This window comes from Danio rerio, chromosome 8 (genome assembly GCF_052040795.2).
Source record: "Danio rerio strain M-AB ecotype USA chromosome 8, GRCz13ab, whole genome shotgun sequence".
Taxonomy (NCBI): Eukaryota; Metazoa; Chordata; class Actinopteri; order Cypriniformes; family Danionidae; genus Danio; species Danio rerio.
In genome coordinates this window covers 53248861-53274344 of record NC_141028.1, presented here as the reverse complement: position 1 = coordinate 53274344, position 25484 = coordinate 53248861, and the positions used below count along the sequence as shown (strand labels likewise).

The 25484-nt window shown below is 35.5% G+C and overlaps 1 protein-coding gene across 1 annotated transcript in view; it reads left to right on the top strand.

The window, feature by feature from the left end:
• adam9a (ADAM metallopeptidase domain 9a) overlaps positions 1-25484 on the top strand; it is a gene marked incomplete at its 3' end in the record, with an annotated part of 58073 nt that overhangs the window by 20580 nt on the left and 12009 nt on the right. Inside the window, 2 exon segments of the mRNA NM_001004678.1 lie at positions 6959-7017; positions 17016-17094. Of these exon segments, the coding sequence (NP_001004678.1) occupies positions 6959-7017; positions 17016-17094 (138 nt within the window).

Genomic DNA, 25484 nt, shown 5'->3' with positions numbered 1-25484 from the left:
CTTGGCAAGCCAAGCTAACGTGACTTGGGGGCGTGGCAGCATCGACGATTCTATTTTTTGATTTGATAATCGAAGTTGAGCATAAATTTCGATTGATTTCGATTAAAAATCGAAATCGTGACACCCCTATTAAATACACAGTATTTTGGATACCCGAGCTAGGTATTTTACATTGGTTCATTTTCATATTTTTCATATGACACATGCACAAGTTATAGCTGCGGTGAGAGTTGCGGTCTGTCCATGGCTCAGAAGTAAATACAATACATTTATGATCACTAAGCAGCCCCAGATAGCACAGACAGCTGTAATCTCTTACCTTATGCTGTGCGCTTTAGGGCCATTTCTCCTCTGTCTTTGAGGTGATGTGCATAAGTAACCTTTTTATATGTCTGATGTGGTCCAAACACAGTGAATTATGTTTGATCAAACAAAAGAATAGTGAAATATGAAATCAATGATCGATCCCTGTGGCTTGTATAGCACCTCTCATCAGTTGGAATACTATAACTTTTGCATAGATTATGTTAGAGACATTTTTCTTTTTTCCTATGATTACAGACATGTGCAGGAACCACCAAAATTAATTACAGCAAGCAGGACCACATAGAACCTAAATGGTACACTTTCAAATTTGAGTTTATTTGTGTTATGAAAACCTAAAATAAGAGCAGCTTCTCTTATTTTAGGTGTTCATTGTAACACAGGCAACATATACAGTTATTTTAAACACTTTCAATGGTTTTTTATAAAAATTCAAAGGGTTTTCTTTAAAATGATACAAAGTTTTTGCATTTACACCTCTGCATGTGGATTTGGGAAGCTTTTAGATTTGGGTTGGCAAAATCCGGATTGGGAAATCCCAAAATAACAGCTGAGTTTAACTGGTTAATTGCCAAATTCTGGTTCTGATTTATGAAAACGGTTTTATTTACATTTGGTCACACAAAGGCATCACCGCTAAACTGATAGAAATCCGATCTTCAAATCACAAATACAATCTCTGTGTACCTAATATTATAGATTTAATAATATAGATCCTAATAATATAGATTTCTAAATTATATTTAGCAACTATTTCTTATTCTGCCTCATTGATCTTAAAAGAGTTCCTTCTGACATTATTTCCAATTTTAAATGATGTCAGTGCCAACTAACTTTACATCTGACTCTTCCGTAACAGTAGGAGATAACATCAACAGATGGTACCAAATTTTCATGAAATTTCAAACAGATCACACTTACGTTGCACTGCCACTGTAAACCTCTTGAGGAGAAGACAGGAGACATCTGTATTAGAGTCTTCATCTTCTTTATCAATTATGGCTCCGGAGTAAGAATCCCACTGGGATTCAGGGACACTTTGACCTCTGATCATTTGAGAAAAGGATCTCGACTCCACTTCTATGGAGAGAACAGTTCCGTAGTTCTGTTATTCCATCTTGCCAGCAATGCCACAAATGTTTGAACACACTCTTCATGCCGGATAAATAAGATCTCACCGCAGACGCCGGATCCTGTCAGAAAATGTCTGTTTCTCGTGGTATCCAGACATGAGCAAGAAAATACATAAACCAGTACAAGATGGAATTAACAGTCTCCTATCAATATAGGACTCAACTGTGAAAGCCGAGAAGATCCGAAGCAAAAGACGAAGTAATAATGATAAAGGAAGAGCAGCGTTTATTGAATAATCTTAGTTCTGCCTGTTTCACTGCTGCATAACTGCCTATGTTTTATCTGAGCAGGACAAAACAAACAAGTGATAATATAACACAAGCAACAGCAATGGAAAATTACTGCTTCACAACATATTACAGACCTTCAAATGGAGACATTCTCTTATCTTTTACTCATGTAATCAAGTTTCCTTTGTCCTTATTGTTATGATATTTGTGGATTCAAAGGAAATAATAAGCACTTATTTTAGTAAAATAGTATTACAAATAATCAAATGGGTAATAATCAAATCACTGACTAATAAACGATACTATTAAATAATATAGTGATAATTATACAAATGAATAATGCTTTTAAATGATTATATGATCAAATAAAATAGTTAAATGAAGAATAATAAAATGACAAAACAAGCTTGCGCTCTTGAAGGAACACACACTTGCTCAGGTGTGCTACAAGGATTCTCAGATCACTTGTTAGATGCATGTTGCGAAAATGTTACAATAATGACATACATGTTCATGATTAATAACCATGGTCATGCCTGCATCATTGAGCTTTTTATGTCAACTGGACTTATACCAGGGCTGTTACGATGTTAGCAGTAGAATAACATCAATGCAAGGGCAGCATCATGCAGATGAAGTATGAATGCAACAGCAGCTTTGGTGCCAAATTCCCAGTCAGTCAGACAGCCTAGTTGGATGCCACCATCTGCAGTGTAAAACAAGGCCAACATCGGTTTCAGTTCATTTTTATTCAAAATGCACAACAAAACGTGATGCAAGTATTGGAGATTCAGGATATAACATGCATGGGTGCCCATTTGTTCTTGTTGTGCTGTGAATGTATGCAGTAGCAGTGTACATAAACCTACAGGATCAATCATCTGTGCAGTTTCCAGCTTTTTGTTGCTTTTTTATTTTTGACTTGTGCACTTGTTACAAAGACTGAATAGGTTATCGTTCTAGTTGAACACTAATTCATATAGGGTGTTAAGGGCAACTGCATCAAATCATACCAAACCGCATCAAATCATACTAAACTACATTGAATCGAGTCATACCAAACCGCATCGGATCGAGTCATACCAAACCACTTCGAATCATACCAAACCGAATCAAGTCCTATCAAACCACATCGAATCGAGTCATATCAAACCGCATCAAATCGAGTCATATCAAACCCTATTGAATCGGGTCATTCCAAACCGCATCGGATCGAGTCATACCAAACCGCATCGAATCGAGTCATACAAAACTGCATCGATTCGAGTCATATCAAACCACATTGAGTCATACTAAACTGCATCGAGTCATACCAAACCGCATCGAATCAAGTCAAATTTGAAACGCATCGAATCAAGTCTTATTCAACCGCATTGAATCGAGTCATATCAAACCGCATCAAATCAAGTCATACCAAACCCTATCGAATGGAGTCATACCAAACCGCATGGATTTGATTTATACCAAATCGCATCGAATCGAGTCATACCAAACCGCATCAAGTCATACCAAACTGCATCGAGTCATACCAAACCGCATCGAATTGATTTATACCAAACTGCATCTAATCAAGTCATACCAAACCCTATCAAATCGAGTCATACCAAACCGCATGGATTTGATTTATACCAAATCGCATCGAATCGAGTCATACCAAACCGCATCAAGTTATACCAAACTGCATCGAGTCATACCAAACCGCATCGAATTGATTTATACCAAACTGCATCTAATGGAGTCATACCAAACCGCATCGTATCATACCAAACCGCATCAAGTCGTACCAAACAGCATCGATTCTTACCAAACCGAATCGAGTCATACCAAAACACATCAAGTCATACCAAACTGCACCATTTCATTACTAATTGGCACATTATTACTGTGACACCTGCTCAGAATCCCCTGCAGCCCAAGAATGATTTGATTTATTCACTTTTCTAACATGTTACTCAAAAATGCACTACGTTTTGTGTAGTATTTTAGCACCACAGGGTTATTTTAGTACATATACAATTCAAAAAATAAATCGTCTTTGTTGGATGTAATAAGATGCAAGCACCAACAAAATGCTTGTTTTTGTAAATCAAAAGAAGTTTATTTTTCCTACTCTCACCTATGGTCATGAGCTTTGGGTCATGACCAAAAGCACAAGATCTCGGATACAAGCGGCTGAAATTAGTTTCCTTTGAAGGGTGGCAGGGCGCATTCTTATGGATGGGGTGTGAAGCTCTGACACTCGGGAACAGTTCGGAGTAGAGTCGCTGCTACTCCACATCGAGAGAAGTCAGCTGAGGTGACTTGGGCATTTGTTTCGGATGCCTTCTGGACACCTACCTAGGGAGGTGTTCCAGGCATGTCCCACCAGGAGGAGGCCGCAGGGTAGACCCAGGACACGCTGGAGGGCCTACGTCTCTTGGCTGGCCTGGGAACACCTAGGGATCCCCCGGGAGGAGCTGGAGGAAGTGTCTGGGGAAAGGGAAGTCTGGGGTTCTCTCCTAATGCCGAGTTCAGACTGCATGATTTTCAAACTAGTCGTGTCACAGATGTGTTCACACTGCATGACTATCTGGGCTAGCGTTTCGTCGCTGCTTTGTTTACACTGCAAGATGGTTCGGCGACATGGACATTCACATTGCATGACTTTACTATAGGGAGAATAGCCGACAACTTCGTCCAAACTACGTCTCACAGCCAAAAACATGTAGTATATCTTTTGTTATTAACTACATAATGAGAAAGAAGACTTTAATGGGGTAGAAAATGTACATGTTTGCTCACCTGGGTTTAAAGGGAATTAGCCATTTCTCCTCAATGTTGATAATAAACTAATTTCTTTCTGTATGAAACGTCAAACAGACACGGGTGCTCCTGAGTCCTGTCAAACCTCCACTAGTTTTTCCTCCATTTTGTGGGTCCAAATAAACCAAAAAAGAGCGCTTTTAACTTCTCCCCCAGCCTCCCGCTGGCCTGCAGCAGGTATACACACACACGCACACACAAGTGAAAGCTGCTTTCTCATTGGCTGTAGGTGATGGCTGATGTTATTTTCAGTCAAAACTCAATTCACACGGCATGATTTGAGTCGCCGACAGCTCCAGATATTTAGCATGCCAAATATCTCGCAGGCATCGGCGACTCATCGGCGATACTCTCAGATCGCGTCTTTGATCGTTCATACTGTGTGATTGTCACTCACGTGCACGAGCACAGATTTGCCTGTGATTTCAGGCATTTATCGGCGATTTATCAAAACCTGTCGGCGAGCTAAAATCACGCAGTCTGAACTAGGCATAAGACTGCTCCCCCTGCGACCCGGCCCCAGAAAAGCAGCAGAAAATGAATGAATAAAAAGTAGTTTTATGTTTTCAGCTGCACAAAAAGTTCTGTATCTTGTCAAGCTAATAAAATATTTATTAAGGTGTTTGCATGCAGAATTCAAAGATCTTTAAAAAATGTTTCCAATCCCATAGTTATGAATATGATTTCCATATGGTTTGACATGAAAAAATATTTAAGTGCCTGCTATCCCTTATCTTGTATCAGTCCAATTTGGGGCAATAAAAAAATTAAACCAGGTACGTTAGATGCAGGATTCAAGATATGGGCAGAGAAGGGAATTAGAAAAATAGGAAATTGTTAGTAAATACAATATTCCTGCAAAAACATTTAAGTATTTACAAATAAGAGATTTTATCCTCGAAACACAAAATAATTCTCTAGATATGCCATCTTTGTCTATTTTAGAAAAAGTAATAATAAAAGACTTAGTGAAGGTTAAATTTCTGCATTATACAATATGCTGGTGTCAGGATCAGAGGAATCGTCAAATTGTAAATTGGAAGCTTGGAGATTAGATCTTGAGGAGGATATTTCAACAGAGGACTGGATGAAGACATGCGAGGATGCTCAATCACTAATAATGAACGCTCGTCTGAAACTGTTACAATATAAATGGTTGATGAAGATTTACATAACTCCAGTTTTATTGCATAAATGTAATGAAAATATTCCAGATATTTGCTTGAGATGTAGGGAACCTAAAGGAACGTTGTCTCACTGTATATGGGAATGTAAGGAGTACAGAACTTTTGGAAAGGTGTGAAAGAAGTTATAGAAAATATTCTTGAGGTTAATATACCAATGTCTTCTTTAATTTTTTTATTTCAATTATATCCCAAGAAGATCAAGTTTAAAAAGACTGAGCATATATTTCTGAATATATGTATTCTACAAGCGAAACGGCTTATTTCTTTAAATTGGAAAAGTATATGTGCACTAACTATAGGCTGTTGGCTAAAAGAGATGGTAACAAACATTACAATGGAAATAATAACTTATTTGATAAATAATAGATACATAACTTTTGATAAAGTTTGCCGACCTTTTACGCTGTTTTTAAAAGGTGGTGGAAAAGGAAATGTTTTACTAGAAGATTAATAACAGAGGTGATTTTGTATTCTGAAGTAAAATACTGAGAAGCCTTTTGTTTTGTTTGTTTGTTTGTTGGTTTGTGTTGGAACTGACACATGGAAATGTGTATGTACATGTTAAAATATAATAAAAAGGAATTGGAAAAAAAGGTGTTTGCATGATTGTGGTTTCAGTTGAAAAAGAGTAAACACCATTTTAAAGGTCCGCGAAAGGGGTCTTTATTTAAACTTTTCCAAACTTTCCATCAGTTTTAGCAGCATTTTTACTTACTAGAAAGGTGTCCTCTAGTTGTTAGGCAATGGGTGTGTTTTATATATTTTGTTTATAAGCCAGTACATTCAAGTTAAGTTGCATTATTTGTCAGTTATAAATGTTCAGTTTGTAAGGATCATCATCATACATGCTGTGAAGTGTTATGTAAGAGCTTTTCAATTTTCAGATTTGAGTTAATCTGCAACATTATTCAAGTGTTGCTGCAGATTTACTACAAAAGACACAGTAAGGAGACAGTGAAATCCCTTGTACAATCCACTGTTTTGTTTTTGTCTCTTTCTGGCCGGATGTGTTTTGAAGGATTTAACAAGGAGGTCATTGGTTTATAAGGGGTGTGGTGCACTACATTCTGGGAAATACAGACTGAAAGAAGGTGTACTATTTGGTTGGTTGTTTTCTCGCTTAAACTAAAATTAGTCAGCGTCAGTGGAAAAACAACATAAATTGTAGCCTGGCTGTTTTCTGGCCTTTTTATAGCATCTCTGCTGCTTGATTTCTTTACCTGTGAAAGACTGGTGAACTGACAGTTTTGGCTTTTTTTTTTCTTCTTCTTTTTTTCTAAGGTGTCATACATAATCCAGGCTCAAGGAAAAGAACATGTTGTCATCCTAGAGAGAAATGAGTGAGTATTGTCCCTTCTGCTCCTGCTGCTTCCTAGACAACATTCTTGAATGCTAAAACTACATGAAAAATATTCATGTTTGATCTGTATCAAACAATGCATGTATTTGTACAGTGGGAATTGATAAATTACATATTTTGGTAAAGACAGTGGTTTTCAACCAACAGTGTTTCTAAATTCACACTAACAGTACATGAAAAGCCTTCAATCATTTGAAGTCCTTGAAATCTCCTTGGGTCTGATTTATACATTTAAAAACCTTCCTAAAACTCAATGTACACCAGAATACATTTGAATTGATTTATTAATGATAACGGCTCATATAATGACTTAAAGGGGTTTACTGAGCACAACGTTTGCATGGGAAGTGGCGTACATATGTTTCTACCCCAGTTTTGTGTGTATGCCATGTTTATTAATGAGGGAAAACCCCAGGAATTTTAACCCTCTCAGGCTCAAATTAATTTTTAGAAGCAGGAAAAATCTGATATTTGGGGAAAATTATCATATGGGGTAGTACAATAGAATCCTGACTTTTTTTTTTTTTAGAGAGACCTTCACATGAAAGGCGTTCTTGGATGTTGCAGATTTGCAACATTGGCTCAGTGTGGTAATTAGACACTGACGACTGAATATGATATAAACCAGTGGTTCTCAAACTGTGGTACGCGTACCACTAGTGGTACGCGGGCTTCCTCCTAGTGGTACGCGGAGGAATCGCTAAATAATGAAAGAAACAATTAACACTTAATCCTTTAATGCGTAATATAACATTGATGTGATCAGCATTGGCTGTTTTGTGAAGCGTACGATCACAACGCTGTGCTTAGAATGTTTATTTTAGTGCATTGTGTCATAAGCTGCTGAAAATCAGTTTCCGAAGTTTAAGAATTGATTCTGAAGCGTGTTTTGACTGACATGAAAAGTGGCCAATCACAGTCGACCTTGTCTAGTTGCGTGAAACGTAAGGGCGGGACAAAGGCTTTCTGTGTTGCAGAGACAGAAAAAACAACTTAAAAACAAATGTTTTGTTGGAATAATGCTTCTCGGATGTTTTCACTATAGAGATGTCTAGCAGAGTAATTAAACTGCGGACATATTTCCTGCCTATTTGATGATCTTCATACACGTTTCGCTCTCCGACGGCCAGTCGACTCGCCTCTGACCTGTCACTCCTCTAATACATTCTGAATTGCGGCGCGGGAATGAAGGTATTGCGCAATTACTCATTTCTGCAAATGCGGCGAGTGCTTTATTTTAACACGAGAGCGCATTCATGTACGCAAATCGCTAAAACAGATATGTGAGCTCTTAAATAGGCTTTTTTTCAAATGAACTGCAAGTCCTCTCATGATCGCCTGTGTGCTCAGATAGAATACAATCGCGATCTTTCCACTATTAAAGTAGACATTATTTATCTTTGCTCCTTAACTAAATTTAGTCAAAAGTATTCAAAGTTATCAAATATTTAGAAATAGATTGATACATGATCGATGACAATGCTAATGGTCTTCTTATTTGGCTGTATTGTGAAGTGAAACTTACTTTTAGCAAAGGTGGAACATTTTTTATTTCTTTACGACAAAAGAATTATGCTGGAAATGTTTCTGGATGAGGTATTTGTGTGATTTATACATTTAGCTGTATTCTGATCTGTCCTAAAGCATTACAGGTCAAAGCAATCCATTGTTAGCCTACTTATTGTTTATCACAATTTACAATAAGGCTCTTAAAGCACTGCTTTGATAAATGTAGTGTTGTCATATTTCAAATACCTCAAGTAAAATGAAGTCATTTGTTTTATTTTTTTTACTGACAGTGTACTTGTATTTTTTTACGTTTCTATTTTAGATTAAGATCAAGTGTAAAATAAAATCTACATGTGATGTACAGCTATTTAAGAAACAAATTTGCCATATTGTAAAGAAAATAGTGTAAAATATGTAAATAAAAGGCTAAATTAAATCTTTTTACCATATACTTTAATTTAACCTTTCAAAGCTTAAAAATATATATTTTTAAAAATGGGCAAAAAGTGGCTTTATGGCCTTAAAGATTATTTGGTAGTTTTATCAGTGCTATTGAAAAAGATTAATTGTCATGAAAGGAAAAATTGACTATACTTCCTTTGTTAGTGCAAATTATACATGTAGCTTTGGGATGTAAGCAATCAAACCATTAAATCAGGTTTACACTTAAAAAAAAGTGATTTCATAAGAAAAATCAGATTTTTTTTCAAAAGTAACCAACTAGTACTTTTTAAAAGAGTAATTTGTACTTTTACCTAATATTAGTATTATTTACTAAAATTTTTTTTATTTTAGCAGTGTAATAGTATTTTTACTTGAGTACAAAAAAGATTTCACAAGCACTTAGTGCAGGTTTATTATACTATTAATATATGATTAATAAATATTATTATTAATGGTTTTTATTTGTATCTATTCCTATGCAATGTTTTATGGGTTGCTGAGAATACATTTCAGGTCTTCAATACATAGCATGTCAGTCTTGAAAAAAAAAATAGGTGCTGCAATTGATTTTCATTAGGCTGTGCCTGTATGAACCCTGTCATGTACATTTAACATTTATTTCAAGATTTGTCTGAAAGTGTATGAATATGACATATAGCCTATATTTATAAGGTCCAAGCAGCATTTCCAGCTTATGATGAATAGGCTACTATGAATACTTTAGATTTAAGTACAGCAGTTTTCTTTTTACTTTTTAAGAACAGCGCCATTTTTTAATGAACTTTTAAAAGCACATTTTAACTAAAACTTTTTTTTATCTGCAAGCACAGTTAATGTTCAGACTATTTCAAATGTTTAAAGTGACTGACAATAATACATATTCTTACTAATAGGAAGTAATCTGCATCGTTTTAAAACTGTGCACACCTGTAGCTGCTTAATTAGGCTTACGACGCTATTTTTTAATACTTGTTAAAAAATAGCGTCGTAAGGTGGTACTTGGAGAGACGATTTTTTTCTAAGGTGGTACTTGGTGAAAAAAGTTTGAGAACCACTGATATAAACAATAACTTTTTATACACAACTTTTCAAACAATGTAACAAATTGCTTTCCAGTGGCAGAACAACAAAAAAAAATATGGGATTCAAATCCAATATCTCAAATCCTTATTAAGTAGGTCATGTTTCCAAGTCACTTTGTCATGTGGTACTCCAAGAAACTGGTGAAACTCATCTGGTGAGCAAGTGGGGAAACTGTTTGTTGCTAATGGACAACCAAGTCCTGCAGTGGTACGTTTGAGTAAAAAAAACTCATAAAATACGTATCTGGAGTAATAAGGTAGTTAGTTTTTAACTGTTGCAAATCAGCAACGCCTGCCTTTAAAGGGTTAATGTGTCTAATGTATCAGGATATATACACACTATATTGCCAAAAGTTTTGGCACACACCTCCCAATCCACATAGATATTTACATATTCGAATCACTTCCATGGCCACAAGTGAATTAAATCAAGCCCCTTGGCGAATATATACACTTAAAGCCATAGAAGAAATAGATTTTGTATATTTTTCCAATTTCTGTTTAACAGGAAAGAAGTATTTTTCAACACATTTCTAACGTGATCGTTTTAATAACTAAGGCCCTATCATACACCCGGCACAATAAGGCATGGCAAGACTGTATTGTGCAATTTGTTGCTATTTTCACATCAGCGCCACTCTAATTTTCATGTTTTGTGTCGCTGTTTAAATAGTAAATCCATATTGGAGAATTATTGCTGAATAAACATTACTTACTAGAGCTGTGAACCTACACTGGTCTCACGGTTCGGTTACGATTATCCTGCCATCAATTCGTCTCAATTCGATATCTTGGTGCATTGACGATGCTTTCCATACACAGTTTTATATTTCTTCACAGCAGAATTCTTGTATTAAAATTTATGAATATATTTATATACTATTTGTAATGCAATTTTGTTATTTAATACAAACAGTCAGATATATAAACGGTACCTTTAAACAACATGAGCATTTATAGCAATTAATATAAACAAATATAAATGTAGATGCAAATATTTTGGTCGTTGGTTCTGACGCGTTTGTTGCTTGAACGGGTCAATAAAAAAGTGAAAGGTCCATACCTTTGCAAATAAAAAGTTGGATATTCCAATCTATTTATTGTCCATTTTGTCAAGATTAAAAAGGGAAACATCAAAACAAATATAAACCCGTTCTCACAACCATGACGATCAAAAAGTTTGTTTGACCATCTTCTACGACCCTCAACTCGTCGTGAGGAGAGCATAAATACCATATACACCCTCTAGTGGTGCAAAAGAAAATTGCAACCCAATAAATATCCCGTTCGCTTTCTGATCCTTGTCCACCAAGTTCTTTTCACCCCTTTGATTAGTCACACTCTCAACAAAAACGGCTGCGATTGGCTCTTGCGCGCTGCGCTCTTGACAGATGAGTGACTCTGATAAGCGGCAGGCGGCAGCGGCGATCACAGATGATCCATGATAGACACGGTGGAGAAAACTCTGCAGCCTCGCGCTCGTGTCTGTATCCAGAAGTATCGCTGTAAAACAGCAGAGAGGAGAGGAAAAGTCACGCCAGCAGGTCAGTGAAATTGTGCACAGTTTCTGGGTTTTTGGAGCGTTGTAAATACTCGCGCTAGACTCCCCCGTCATAGTAAATTACGGCGACAGAGCACATATGAGAGAAATGAGGTCAGTACACAATAACCGGTTATGATTATTACTGAACCGATACCGAATTGTCCGCGTCTGCATTGCGGTGCACCGAAGAAAGAATTAATTTTGACACCCCTATTACTTACAGTAGCGTAATATAAATGACCAACCCTTTTTAAATTGCAATATTTAATATTCATCTGCACAATCTGCAATGAGAAATGCTTGTGTTTCCAGCAAGAGCGTCAAATATAAAAGCCTGTAAAGTTCTCGGCTGTGCACGGAGGCTCGTGCTAAGTGCTCACACAGAGCTCCTGAGCTTGCGGAGTGCACCACACGAGTTGTATTTCCTGAGTGGACAGCGACAATGCCTATTGCAACAAACGCACCAAGTGGAAACGCAAGCAATCTGGCTAAGTGAAAGTATCTTTCAAAAGTGCATTAACTTCAATGAAAAGTTTTGACTGCCTTACTACTAACGGTAATGTTGCATCATCCACATGGTTATGCCAGTAGTCAATCACCTAAATTAGTATAACATTAATAGTTAAATAAACACACACATTCGGTTACAATAAAAACAGTATTTTTTTTCTGCAGTAGCCTGGATAAATCTTAAGCATTAAAAATGCTGTTGCATCCGCTGTTTTTAAAAATATTCCCTATGAATAGCCTAATAATAAACTGCTTATTAAGAAATTATAAAAAAGCTTGTTTCTACATTGCAAGATGCCCCAAAATTGTACTAAAACACAGTTAACTTCCAAACACTGTCAACTCAATTATGTGAATGTTAATGAAAAATTATAAACATTATCTCATTTAACTGCATTTTGCAACTCAAAGAGGATAGCCTAATAAACCAAGAAAGATCCCAGCTCAGAAAAGTCAAGCATGTTGATTTTTTTTCTCCAGAAGAGCGGATAAAAACTGAGTGCTCTATTTTATGGGTCCATGCACAAAGTGCAAAGCGCAGGGCGCAAACGCATTCAGGCCATGTCAGAATCCACTTTTACTATTTTTAGGATCAAAAAATCCGCTTTGCGCCGTGGCGCATGGTCTAAAAGTGTTGAGCTTGTTTTCTTAATGAGTTATAGGTTTGTTTTGAGAATAAAACAATCTCATCTCCCATTCCCTTTAAGAGTCAGTTGCGTCGCGTCGCTGAATTTGCTATTTACATGACGTAAAGTAAGTGTAAGTGGAAAAACTGGGCATTTCACTAGCAAGAAAACAATTAAACAGAGCATCTGCAGCGCGGAAATGAGAGATAAATTATTAACTTTCACTTTCGCTCTCGTGTATAGGGAAACCTTGTACGCACAGACATCAATTAGCCTATAAATAATTAATTTAGTTTGTTAAGCGCAAATATTTGTTTCAAAGCTATTTCTAAATTCAGTTCTTATTTCCAGCAAATTAATAAATGAACAATAATAACAAAGTGTGATCAAAAAACAGTTATATCCAAATACACATGCTGTGCCCCATATGGTCTAAAACCTGACAGGTGGACAAATCTAAGCTTGTTTTTTATAAAACAAATATAAATATGGATATAATAAATAATACTGCTAATAATAATAACATTATACAAAAGCAAATTGTCATGAATAAACTGAAAAAGCCTCCAGAGATGAAGAAGGCATGAGGGCAGTGTTTTTTATATTTATGTAGGCTAGAAAATAATTTGTTTTGTAATATTTTAATTCTTTATATTTATATCCTATATATATTCTTATTATATCCTATATATATATATATATCCTTAAAATGTAATTTTTTTTCATATGTAAAGATATTTGCGTATTGCTCTACATCTTGTGTGTATTAAGCAGTGTGTAAGCGTGGCGCACAACTAACGCGCTCTGCGCTGAACAATAGACCGGCTTTGTTCTGGTCTATTGAAAAATCTATTATAGTTTCTCAAAATAGTAACGCACCAGCAATACGCCTCAACACGCCTCCCTTTTTTGACCAGAACGCCTATGGCCACACATATGAGCGCAAATGCATTTGCTATTTAAACAGTGTGGTGTAAAACTTCAAAACAACTCTTGCGCCAAGCTGAAACTAGCAAACAACAATTGCCTTGCACCACATTGCGCCGGGTGTATAATAGGGCCCTGAGAGTCATTTTCCTTCAAACCATTGTTCGTTCTCAAACAAAAAATATTTGTTTGTTTTACAATTATTGGTTTCGTTTTATTTTACATTAAAAACGTAATAATAAAATAAAGATGTTAATTCTGTTCATTCTTTTTTTTCATAAAAAACACTACAAAGAGTACCAATAAGAGAACTGTTAAAGTACCGAACCGAAAAATGGTATCGATAAAAGTAGTAATACCATTAAAACCTTAATGATACCCATACCTAGTTGGGTATGAACCCATCAAAAAAACTTTTATATCTTCCTGTTGGTTTTGCATGCCTTTAAATGCATCACAGTGCGTTTTTGCATTTTTATGTGACTCATCTATGTGTGTAAAGTTCAGTACAGAGAACAGTACACCTTGTGCTGCAAAATCCATTTGTGTGTGTGTTTTTTTTTAAGCCACTTCATCCATACACATAAATGTTATGCAATTTGTTAAAACACATTTACAAGTGCAGCAGGCTAGCAGTCTGCCTTGCCTTACCAGTGGGCCAAATTAAAACGTTTCAGTTGGCAAACAATAAAATGAAAAGTACAGCAGTTAAAATAATTCAGGTAATCCACTTTATGAGGGGGGAAATATACATTATATAGATATAAAAAAAAGCTTATTTATCTGTCTAAGAATTAAGAAAGTGAAGAGTTTTTGTATTAATTACTTTAATTAATTTTTAATAAGTTGATTGAACAAGCAGTTTTTTGAGTGCGTCACAAATTTTGGTGTTACCACATCAAGATTTAGACCAGAATTTTTGTCTGTTGGTATTGGTAATATACAGTGCATCCAGAAAGTATTCATAGCGCTTCACTTTTTCCACATTTTTTATGTTACAGCCTTATTCCAAAATTAATTACATTAATTTATTTCTTTAATAAATAAAATTCTACACACAATACCCCATAACTACAATGTAAAAAAATTGGTCCCACTTTATATTAAGTGGCCTTAACAAATATGTACTTACACAGGAACTAATAGTTTATTACAATGTGCTTATTGTGTAAATACACTGTTGACCATCCCTTACACCTTAACCCACCCTTAAACCTACCCATACCACCAAACCTGTCCATAACCCAACCTCTATCCCAACTCAAAAGCACCACAAGTGTTCTCAAATACATTATAAACACAGTAAGTACATTGTATTTATTTTTTGATGTAAGTACATAGTAGTTAAGGACACCTAATATAAAGTGGGACCCAAAAATTTATTTGATTATTTGAAATCTACTTAAGTATTCACAGCCTTTAGCTCTAAGTTGAGCTCAGGAACATTCTGTTTTCACTGATCATTCTTGAGATGTTACACCTGTCTATATAAGGTCCCAGGGTTGACAGTGCATGTCAAAGCACAAAACAAGCACGAAAACTTTGGAGTGAATGCCAGGCGTTACGTTTGGAGAAAAGACACCGCTCATCACCAGGCTAATACAATCCCTACAGTGAAGCATGGTGGTGGCAGCATCATGCTGTGGGGATGTTTTTCAACAGCAGGACCTGGAAGACTAGTCAGGATAGAGGGAAAGATGAATGCAGCAATGTACAGAGACATCCTGAATAAAAACCTGCTTCAGAGTGCTCTTGACCACAGTTCATCTTCCAGCTGGACAATGACCCAAAGCACACTGCCAAAATATCAGTGGAGTGGCTTTACAACAACTCGGTAAATGTCCTTGAGTGGCCCAGCCAGAGCCCAGACCTAAATCCTTTTGAACATCTCTGATGAGCTCTGAAAATGGCTGTACACAGTCGCTACCCATCCAACCTGATAGAGCTTGAGAGGTACTGCAAAGAGGAATGGGCAAAATTTCCCAAAGACAGGTGTGCCAAGCTTGTGGCATCATATTCATACAGACTCGAGGCTGTAATTGCTGCCAAAGGTGCATCAACAAAGTATTGAGCAAAGGCTGTGAAAACTGATATACATGTGCTTTTTTTATTTTTCATAAATTTACAACAATTAAAAAAACTATTTTTTTTCACATTGTCATTATGGGGAATTGTTTGTAGAATTTTGAGGAATTAAATGATTTTTATCCATTCTGGAATAAGGCTGTAACATTAAAAAATGTGGAAAAAGTGAAGCGCCATGAATACTTCCCGGATGCTCCGTATAACCAATTTTGAATAACAATGAGATTGACTTCACAACGTTTGTTGTTTAGTGTAAAATGCCTGGTAGTTTGATTGCAATATACAGTGCCTATAGAAAGTCTTCATGCACTGTGAAAATGTATACCTTTATCCACATCACACCCTGTTTTCAAAAGACTCCTGAATTTTTTTTTAGAAAGGCACATGTTAGGAAAAGGCTACAAAAACAAATCAAAGTCTGGAATAGTTATTTGTAATGTGATTTGACTTCAGGCTGTATGAATCATCATTATGATGATTACTAGCAACATGCAGCATCTTTGACAGATAGCCAGTTTTACTGATGTATAATGTGATTTGATGGATATAAATCTCTGTAAATGACAAAACATAGATTGTGTTGCGTTCACTCAACACATCCTGACTTGTTATAATAGTTAGACCAGGGGTCACCAACATGAGCTGCCCGCGGGCCTGTTCTAAAAATAGCTCACCATAACATATGAGTAAGCTGCATCTAATATTTTTATAGGTATTATTTTTAAATCACTCTTGCATTGGTGTAAATTTTAAAATTACTTTAAGTTAGTTTTTAAAAAAAACTTTAAAAATAATTTCAGACAAATGAAGTGTTGCATATTGATATTTATCTACCTTGTTAAATCATTGTTGACAACTACTGTGTGAAATCATTAACATGATCAATGTCTTCACATAGATGAATATTATTAATTATTAATAACAACATATAATTAAAAGTAAAATACGAAAAATCTGTTATTTAATAACTGGTAGCCCTTCACACTAATCGGTACCCAAGAAGTAGCTCTCAGTTTCCAAAAGGTTGTTGACCCCTGAGTTAGACTTTACAATTTAGACTTAACACTGAGTTCAAAAAGGTCAACCCAAACACCAAGCATTTCAAATTTTTGTTAACAAAATACATTTCAGACATTGTAAGTAGGTGCACTACTATTCAATATAAGCTGACAGTGTGTGTTTGATGCGAGACTGTTATATTTCTGCAACAACGAATGCTCACATAGTTTTATGTTTGTTTGTTTTTTCCTAGATTGCTACTTCCAGAAGACTTCACTGTGTACTCTTATGCCAAAGATGGCTCGCTGGTCACGGAGAAATTAAATACGACTGTAAGTCTGAAAATGAATGATCTTTTTAGCCCACAAAGAACTTGCTTTTTAATACAAGGAAAGTATCCAACAGTATCAGTTGTCTAGATTTACCTATATCTGTACGTCTTTCAGATGTGCACTGCAAAAAAAGGCTTCTTACTTAGATTTGTTTTCTTGTTTCTAGTCCAAATATCTACAAATCCTTAAATCAAAAAGCATTTTCTTGTTTTAAGAAATAATATGCCAAAATGAAGTGAGTTTTTCCTCAAATCAAGCAAAATAATCTGCCAGTGGGGTAAGCAAAATAATATTGTTTTTCGATTTGTGATAAGATTATTTTGCTTACCCCATTGGCAGATTATTTAGCTTGATTTAAGGAAAAACACTTCAATTTGACATATTATTTCATAAAACAAGACAATATGTTTTGTTTGTCTAGTAAATGCTTTTTGATATAAGAACTTTTAGATATTTGGACTAGAAACAAGACAAAAAGTCTAAGTAATAAAAGCATTTTTTGCTGTGTGTCTGTTTCTAAATAGATTAACATTTTATAAACAGAGACGAGGGAGCTAAACCACACATAATATTGTAAACTACACAAACATTTTTAAACTTGATGATGTTATCCCAAACTAAACTGTTTTTATCAAACATTTTAAGTGTTTGTTTGTATAATAGTTCCAGAGGATTTAAAAACTCTAGATTTTGTGTTAGTTCGACTTATCATACAATAATTCTTTTGAGAGACAATCATTTAATTAAATATAATAATAATAATAATTCCTTAATTTTATATAGCGCTTTTCTGGACAGGCTTTGCACAATGGGGGGAATCCCCCATATATCTCCAAATAAATTTTTGCAGTCTTATTTGATAAAGAATTTCCAGTAAATCTAAAATTAATTATATTAAATTTGACCTATATCAATTTATATTGGACAAGCAAAAAACAAATCTATGGGTGCTTTCACACCTAGACTTTTGTTTCGGAACCTGTCTCGTTTGACCAGTTACGGCGGTTCGTTTGGCGTATGTGAATCCACCAACCGCGCTCTGATCCACGCCAAAACAATCGCTCTGAGATCGCTTGAATGAGGTAATATCAGCTCAATTAAAACAAACTCTGAAGTGGATTGATTGTAGTGAGAAAGCAAATGCATTTGGTTGTCCAGTGTAATTGTGATGTCCATGACAAATAAATAAAAAAATAAAAATACTGACAGCTGAGCGGGACTAAACCATGAAATAAACCATGAAACTGACCAATGTGAGGAGAGTTTACTCGCACGTGGCTTGTTTAAGCTCTTTTGGTCCGTTTAGAAACTTTGCCGTGTGAAAGCGAAACGCACCAAGAACAAAGAGGAACAATGTAACTATTTTAATCCCTGTTTTGGAACAACTGAATCGATTCACAGGTGTGAAAGCACCCTTCGAATTTTGGTATTTCCCATTGATTTAAAAAAGAAGGTGATTTTTTTTTTTAACCACTTCGTTGTATCTGGTCCTTTTTTTCTGTATTCAGTCGGCAAACTTAACCAAAAAAAAAAACTGCTCAGATTAAGAAAACTTTAAATATATACAGTAGTGGAAATAAGTATTGAACACGTCAGCATTTTCCTCAGAAAACATATTTCTAAAGGTGCTGTTGACATGAAATTTTCCCAGAATGTTGGTAGCAACCAAAGAAATCCATACGACTTCATTTGTAAACTAATTATTTTTCATTGCATATGTGTAATAAAATTAAATGACGCAGGAAAAATATTGAATACATGAAGAAAGGAAAGTGTAGAAAGGCAGTGAAAGCTCAGACAGCAGCTGAAATATCTCAGAAAAAAATCTAACCTGAGCAATGCATCTGACTTCATTCTTCATATAAGAGGTATCTTTAACCTGCCATCACCAAAAAAGCCTTTTATATGAAGTATTAAAGCCATTTCAGTAATTCGGTTCTTTCTCCTTGTGTCATTCCATTGTTATTACATAACTCATTTTTCAGATTTTTTTTTTTTGTTTTGTTTTATTTTCATGTTTGTATTGTTTGAGTTTTTACCAAAATCTGGTTTAATTATTTTTAGAAAACTAGTGGTGAACCTTTACCAGTGTTGATTCTTATCAGGCGATTAAAAAAAATATCGCCGTTAATCTATTCTCAAAGTTGGGCTGGGAGCTGGGTCTATTCTACACAATAGTTATGAAATTTAATAACGGTAATCAAAATCGCTGTATTGCTGAGCTTACTTGTGCCTACAGTTCAAAATTCACCAATTATCATAGTAGAACAGTTTCTCAAGCAGTTTGTGATGCATTTTGGAAACGGGAGATGAGCCCCTGGTCTAATGCGCCACCTGGTTTGAGAAGCCTGTTCTCAAAGACATACTTATAGTTATTATTTGGGTAGTACACATATTCTAAATGCCTTCAGCAGAATACAAATGAGCCATTTTAATCTAGAATAATTCCAAGATTACAGTAAGATTAATCTAGATAAAAAAATGATCTATGCCCACCTATAATAAAAACTAAATGATTTTGCCCCAAAAATCCTCTAAGATGCTTTAGAGTTATATATATTTTTATGTCTCCCTATCATCACCTTGAGTCTGCACTTGAGAAATTGCTTGAGGAATGTAAGACACACAGGATATATGGTTTCATTCACAAAGAAGCAATGAGAGCCAGTAATGAAATGCTGCTACATTTCATTTATTTATCTTTTATATTTGAACCTCTCATACAGCAAAATTAAAACACACAGCTGTTGTCACATCACAAGGTGTATGTTATTTCCACCTTATAAGCAGCATGTCTACAGAACAGCACAGGTGATGAAGTGAGAAAACCGCTGCTGTGTCTGCTGTTGTAGCTGCTGATGTCATTTCCTCATGGGCCATGACCAATCACTTGCACTGCGTCCGATGCCAAGAACGGCGAAGCAGTTCTGGGAAGAGCTGCATTACTCACATTAACTGGAATCCAGTTTTACATGACTCTGAGAAGAGAACGAGGCACAAAACATCAATTAAAAACTACATTTAGGATAAAGTAAAAAGACAGAAATAGTGAAGCGATTTGAGATGATGACTGCGATGATCAAACATTAGCTGGGTTTATGTTTTGTTTTATCAAAAAATAGTTTTTAGGGGTGTAGCGATACACCAATCGCTCGGTTGTCTTTTTATCTTGCTTGCCTGAAGAGAGGCGTTTTAACAGAAAATAGCTTACAAAAAATATTATTGTGGGTTTGTAGCATCAGCTATTTGCTTTATATTTAAAACAAATTAACAGACTATGATTACTTTGTCTCATTATTTTGTCATTTGTTATACGTTTAAACTTAAACTTTCACTGGTTTTGGTGGCGTCTTGAAAATATTTTACAAATGGCAAATTAACCTTATGTACTGAGCATTTCAATATCCTTCCTTCTCATCTATATCTATATCTGGATGGGAGACCACTAGGGAACACTAGGTTGCTGTTGGAAGTGGTGTTAGTGAGGCCAGCAGGGGGCGCTCAACCTGTGGTCTGTGTGAGTCCTAATGCCCCAGTAAAAGTGAAGGGGACACTGTACTGTCAGTGGGCGCCGTCTTTCGGATGAGACGTTAAACCGAGGTCCTGACTCTCTGTGGTCATTAAAAATCCCATGGCACTTCTCGTGAAAGAGCAGGGGTGTAACCCCGGTGTCCTGGCCAAAGTCCCTCTATCGGCCCTTACGATCATGGCCTCCCAATCATCCCCGTCCAACGAATTGGCTCTATCACTGTCTCTCCTCTCCACCAATAGCTGGTGTGTGGTGAGCGCACTGGCGCTGTTGTCCTGTGGCAGCCGTCGCATCATCCAAGTGGATGCTGCACACTGGTGGTGGTGTGGAGAGACCCCCCTCATGATTGTGAAGCGCTTTGGGTGTATGGCCATACACAATAAATGCGCTATATAAGTACACACATTACATTACATGTAATACATCATATGCTTCGTGAAGCACTTCAAGTCAAGCTTTGTTGTCATTGTGCTACATGTGTGGACATACAGAGGAATGAAATGCTGTGTTTCACAGGACAACAAAGCTACATAAAGTAATCATAAATGCAAACACAACACTGGACATAAGAGCTTTTTTAAAAACCTTTGCATAACTAACAAATGCTTTAAAATAAATAACTATACACATTCATTGTTCATATAAGGAGATAATTATGTATTGAGATGCATAATTTGAGTCAGTGGTCATGACCTAAATGAAGTCACTCATTTGGTAGAATTTTACTGAGACATCATATGGTTTTTTGGACTACCTTTCTGATCACAGGCTAAGCCAAAGTAATGCAAATTGTCAGTTTTACAGCATGGGGCGTCTATTGTTTTCTCTTTTCGATCAAATGGTCAGGCGGTTTCTGTCTCCAGAACATGATGAGATTAGACCTGAGAAGCAGTTTACCCTGCCGACCACAACTCTTGATTTGCATACTTTGTTTAGCTATATCCCCTCCTCCTCAGAACACAATATAGCCATGAAATCTTTGACTAATTCAGACTATTTTGCAGACCTGTGTGAGACTTGTAAAAGAACTTGCAGACTGCGGACCTCTAGTAGGCTCTTGCATGGACATAGACGCTGTATGACTGCAGATTAACCAACACGTCTCAATAAAGGAATTCTGCTTGTTTCGAGTCTCCTGGACTGGGTTCTCTCCTCTTCTTTTCATCTCATTTATTTTTTTTTTACAACACTACCATGCTCTCTTAATTGAGCTACAATTTTAAAAATTGGATGAAGGAAAAATGCGTAGAGCGCGATGTCATGTGTGCTCAATTTCAGTTTAGTTTTCTCTCTGTTCTGTTTTCCTTACCAGAGCTATTTATGTTTATACAAAATTTCTTTCTGGTTGTCGATTCTAACCTGCAGCGTTCCTCATTGTGAGTTTCATGGCAGACTAAGCCATAGTTTGGCTGCTGTCGTGACTTACACAAGAGCAGCCTTATTAGCTACAGTGTAAACATTCACATTTCAAATCATATTATGCATGAGATTACATTCTTATAATATTGTACATACAATTTACAGCATAGTTGACATTTAAATGCAATACAAATCTGCCTTTATTTTGTTCATCTTTTAGGGGAGGGGGTGCAAGGATTCTGTCCAAGGAATGAAGTCATTTGAATCACGATTCCTGGCTTTGTGTGTTCAGTTTCTCCTGGGAAGAGTGAACATGACTTATTGGCAAAAACCTGGAAAAGATAGCCCGTATCATTAGAAAACAATAAAATAATGACAACAATAATAATAAAAAAAACTATTACAAATTATTGAAATAAATGAGATTTTATTGGAAAAATTCAGACAGACAATACTAATCACTAAAGTCTGAATTATCAGATATAAATTTTTATGCTGATGGGGGGAAAAAAAGGCAAAATTGTGAAAAGGAAAAAATTATCAACGTTAATATTAGTACCACTGCAAGTAATATTTTAACATAATAAAATACATTTGCAAGTGTGCATTTGTGAGCATTATGTTTGAAATATTGTTTAAATCAAGATTATGCTGTAAAAGGGTAATCATAGCTGTTTTCATTGATGGTAATGTGTTCGTTTAACATAAGAACTACCAAGTTTTATTAACTTTGTAGTGTAATAACTTTGTTGAAAAAAAACACACTTAACTGTTGTTTTCTTACTATGGACGTCAGTGATGTCTACTTTTGTGTTCAATTGAAGACTCAGAAAAGTGTTGTAACCAGCTCTTAAACATGGCGGGTTTTTTGTTTTCATTCTGGCTTGTTGCGTAAGCGAATGACGTATCTCTGTAAACCAATAGCGTTCAGCTGCGCGTTTAGCTCCGCCTTTTGGTATCCTTTCTCATGTTTGGTACCCTTTCAAAAGGGTGCCAAAAAAGTGGTACGATACGGTTCGGTACGCCTTTTGACAGTGGAAACGGCCATAAAAGCGTACCAAACCATACCATATCGTACCACTCGGTTAAGTATTAATTAAATAACTTCTCAGTTTGGCTGGCCATCATGTTAATCCTGTGAGATCTATCTGAAATCAAAAATATCATATATATTCTAAAGTAATTAAGAAAATGATGTAATATAATTAAGAAAATGACCATTTACCAAATTAATAAGAAAATAATAAGCATTTAATTTGGAAACTATGCAAGTGTGCGTCTACTTATGGAGTGCATTCTGGAGAAACACAGAATTTAAAACTAAAATATTGTATTATTCTGTTAGTCCAAAACATGCTTCATGCATATTTTAAAAATTTCATAAAAATTAAATGACGTTCCCAAAATGTTGTAGCATTGTCATTTTTAAAATAACCTAAACAACAAAGCATTTTAGGAAATTCTGTATTTACTAATCTCACTCGTGATTCTGCAAAATAGTTTACAGTTCCTTATAGGTTATTTTTAAAATATCTCTGCTTCAATGTTCTGGGAACTTTATGGTTGGAAGATAAAAGCCTACAAATAACCATGAGGGGTGTTCTGTACAAATTACTTTTAGGTTATTTAAAAATAACCACCCCTGTAATGTTCTAGATTTAGTTATAATGATATTAACTTGTATCTATTTTGATATATCAGAACTATACATTTTCAAAGCTGGTGTATAACAAGAGTTATCCTGTTTAGATGCCTCTTTCACAACCTCGGAAATTAATTTACCAAAGTAATATTTAAATAAACTGATGGAAAGAGCATCACTTATGAAAATGGTGTTTTTCAGAGCAGAAAAGCAGAATCCATTATTTAAAGCAGAGGACAGAAGCGTGCAATAGGAGTACTACTATACATTTTAGAACTGCATGGCTATAAGAAAGGAAATGATTACACAAATGCTCAGAGGCAGTTAGGTATTAAGGTATTGATATTATCTACTTTAAGAGAATGATCTAAAAGAGCTGTCTCGAATTTTTTTGATATAATACAGGTAGCATATGTGTAACTAGCACTTGTCAAGAACTCTGTATGACCTTTACATGAGATCCAGGGAGGCTTTAGGACTCTGCCCTAATTCAACAAATACTGTTCCTTAGAAACACACGTTTAAACCATGACTGTTTTCTCTTCAGTCAGGCCTTTAACTTTTACAATAATTATGATGAGTTGATCAGGTAGTGATAACTTTTCTGCACTCTTTATGTTCACGCTTTGTTAGTTTTACTAAGTTCTGTTTATCAAAGTTCACCTATGATTCAAAGTCAAATTTTTGAAGCTCAAATTGTCATACAGTCATATTAAAGTGATAAACACAAGTTTCTTTTTTTTTTTTTAATTTCCAGATGTTAAAATAGGACTTAAATTCCAGCAATTTTGAGGCCCACCGCAATGTGATGGAGTGGGGTTTTCCCCGCCCTCCAAACTGACTGACAGCCACATGTTAACTTGTCTCTATAGTAACGTATAAATATGTCCACAAAACAGAATTGGCAAAGAAACTATAATTAAAAGATCTGTGCCGACTCTCTGTGATCAGCTGCAACTCAAAAATAAGTTTTACAAGTTTAAAACGTTTTTAAAGCAGTGCATGTTTGTAATAAATAGAAGACGGTAAAATCACTATCTGCTGGAATTACCACAGCTGTGCCAGAGGATGTCTCAAACTAGGGCTGGGAAATTTGGCCTAAAATCTAAATGTTGATTAATTGAACATTTTCCCTCAATTACAATTAAATAACGATTATTTTATTTATTTATTACATGTTTTGCCCTCATAGTTCACTGACAGGTTTTGTACAGTAACTATGCTTACATATTACAAGTGAGAGATTAATGAATGAAGGGTGCATTACTTGATTTTAAAATGATTGAAGTAAACACACACTATCTACTATCTATGATTATTTATTAAACATTAACATTAAACCACTTAGACTAAAACACATATGAATAGTCACTTTTTTCTTATAAATAATGAAAATATGAATAAACAGCGGATGCTCTTCCAGCTGCAACCCATCACTGGAAAAGCCAGCAGAGATATAATTAGCAATAATCAATAATTAATTAATTATTATTATTAAGAATATTAGGAAAATCAGGAAACGTCAGAAAATGCAATGAGATTGCAGTGATTTATTTTTTATTTTATTTATTTATTGCCTTTTGGACTTTATCTTTTGTTTTGTTTTTTGGACAACTGACGTACCTGATATAAGCATTTATGGTTTAGTTGTTTTCCTTTTTGAATTCATATGCATACCTTTGATTTTGTGGAACTTTTAATGTTCAAAGTTGGAAATTCCAATATGGTAACAGCAGAGATAGGGCAGGACCAATCTCATCATGTTTGTCTTTGGTTGAAGTTGCTGTACTTTAGACCAGCTGGAGACTAGAACCTGGCAACCAAAGGCAGTGCATTAAAGGTTTTCAGGAGATTTAATAC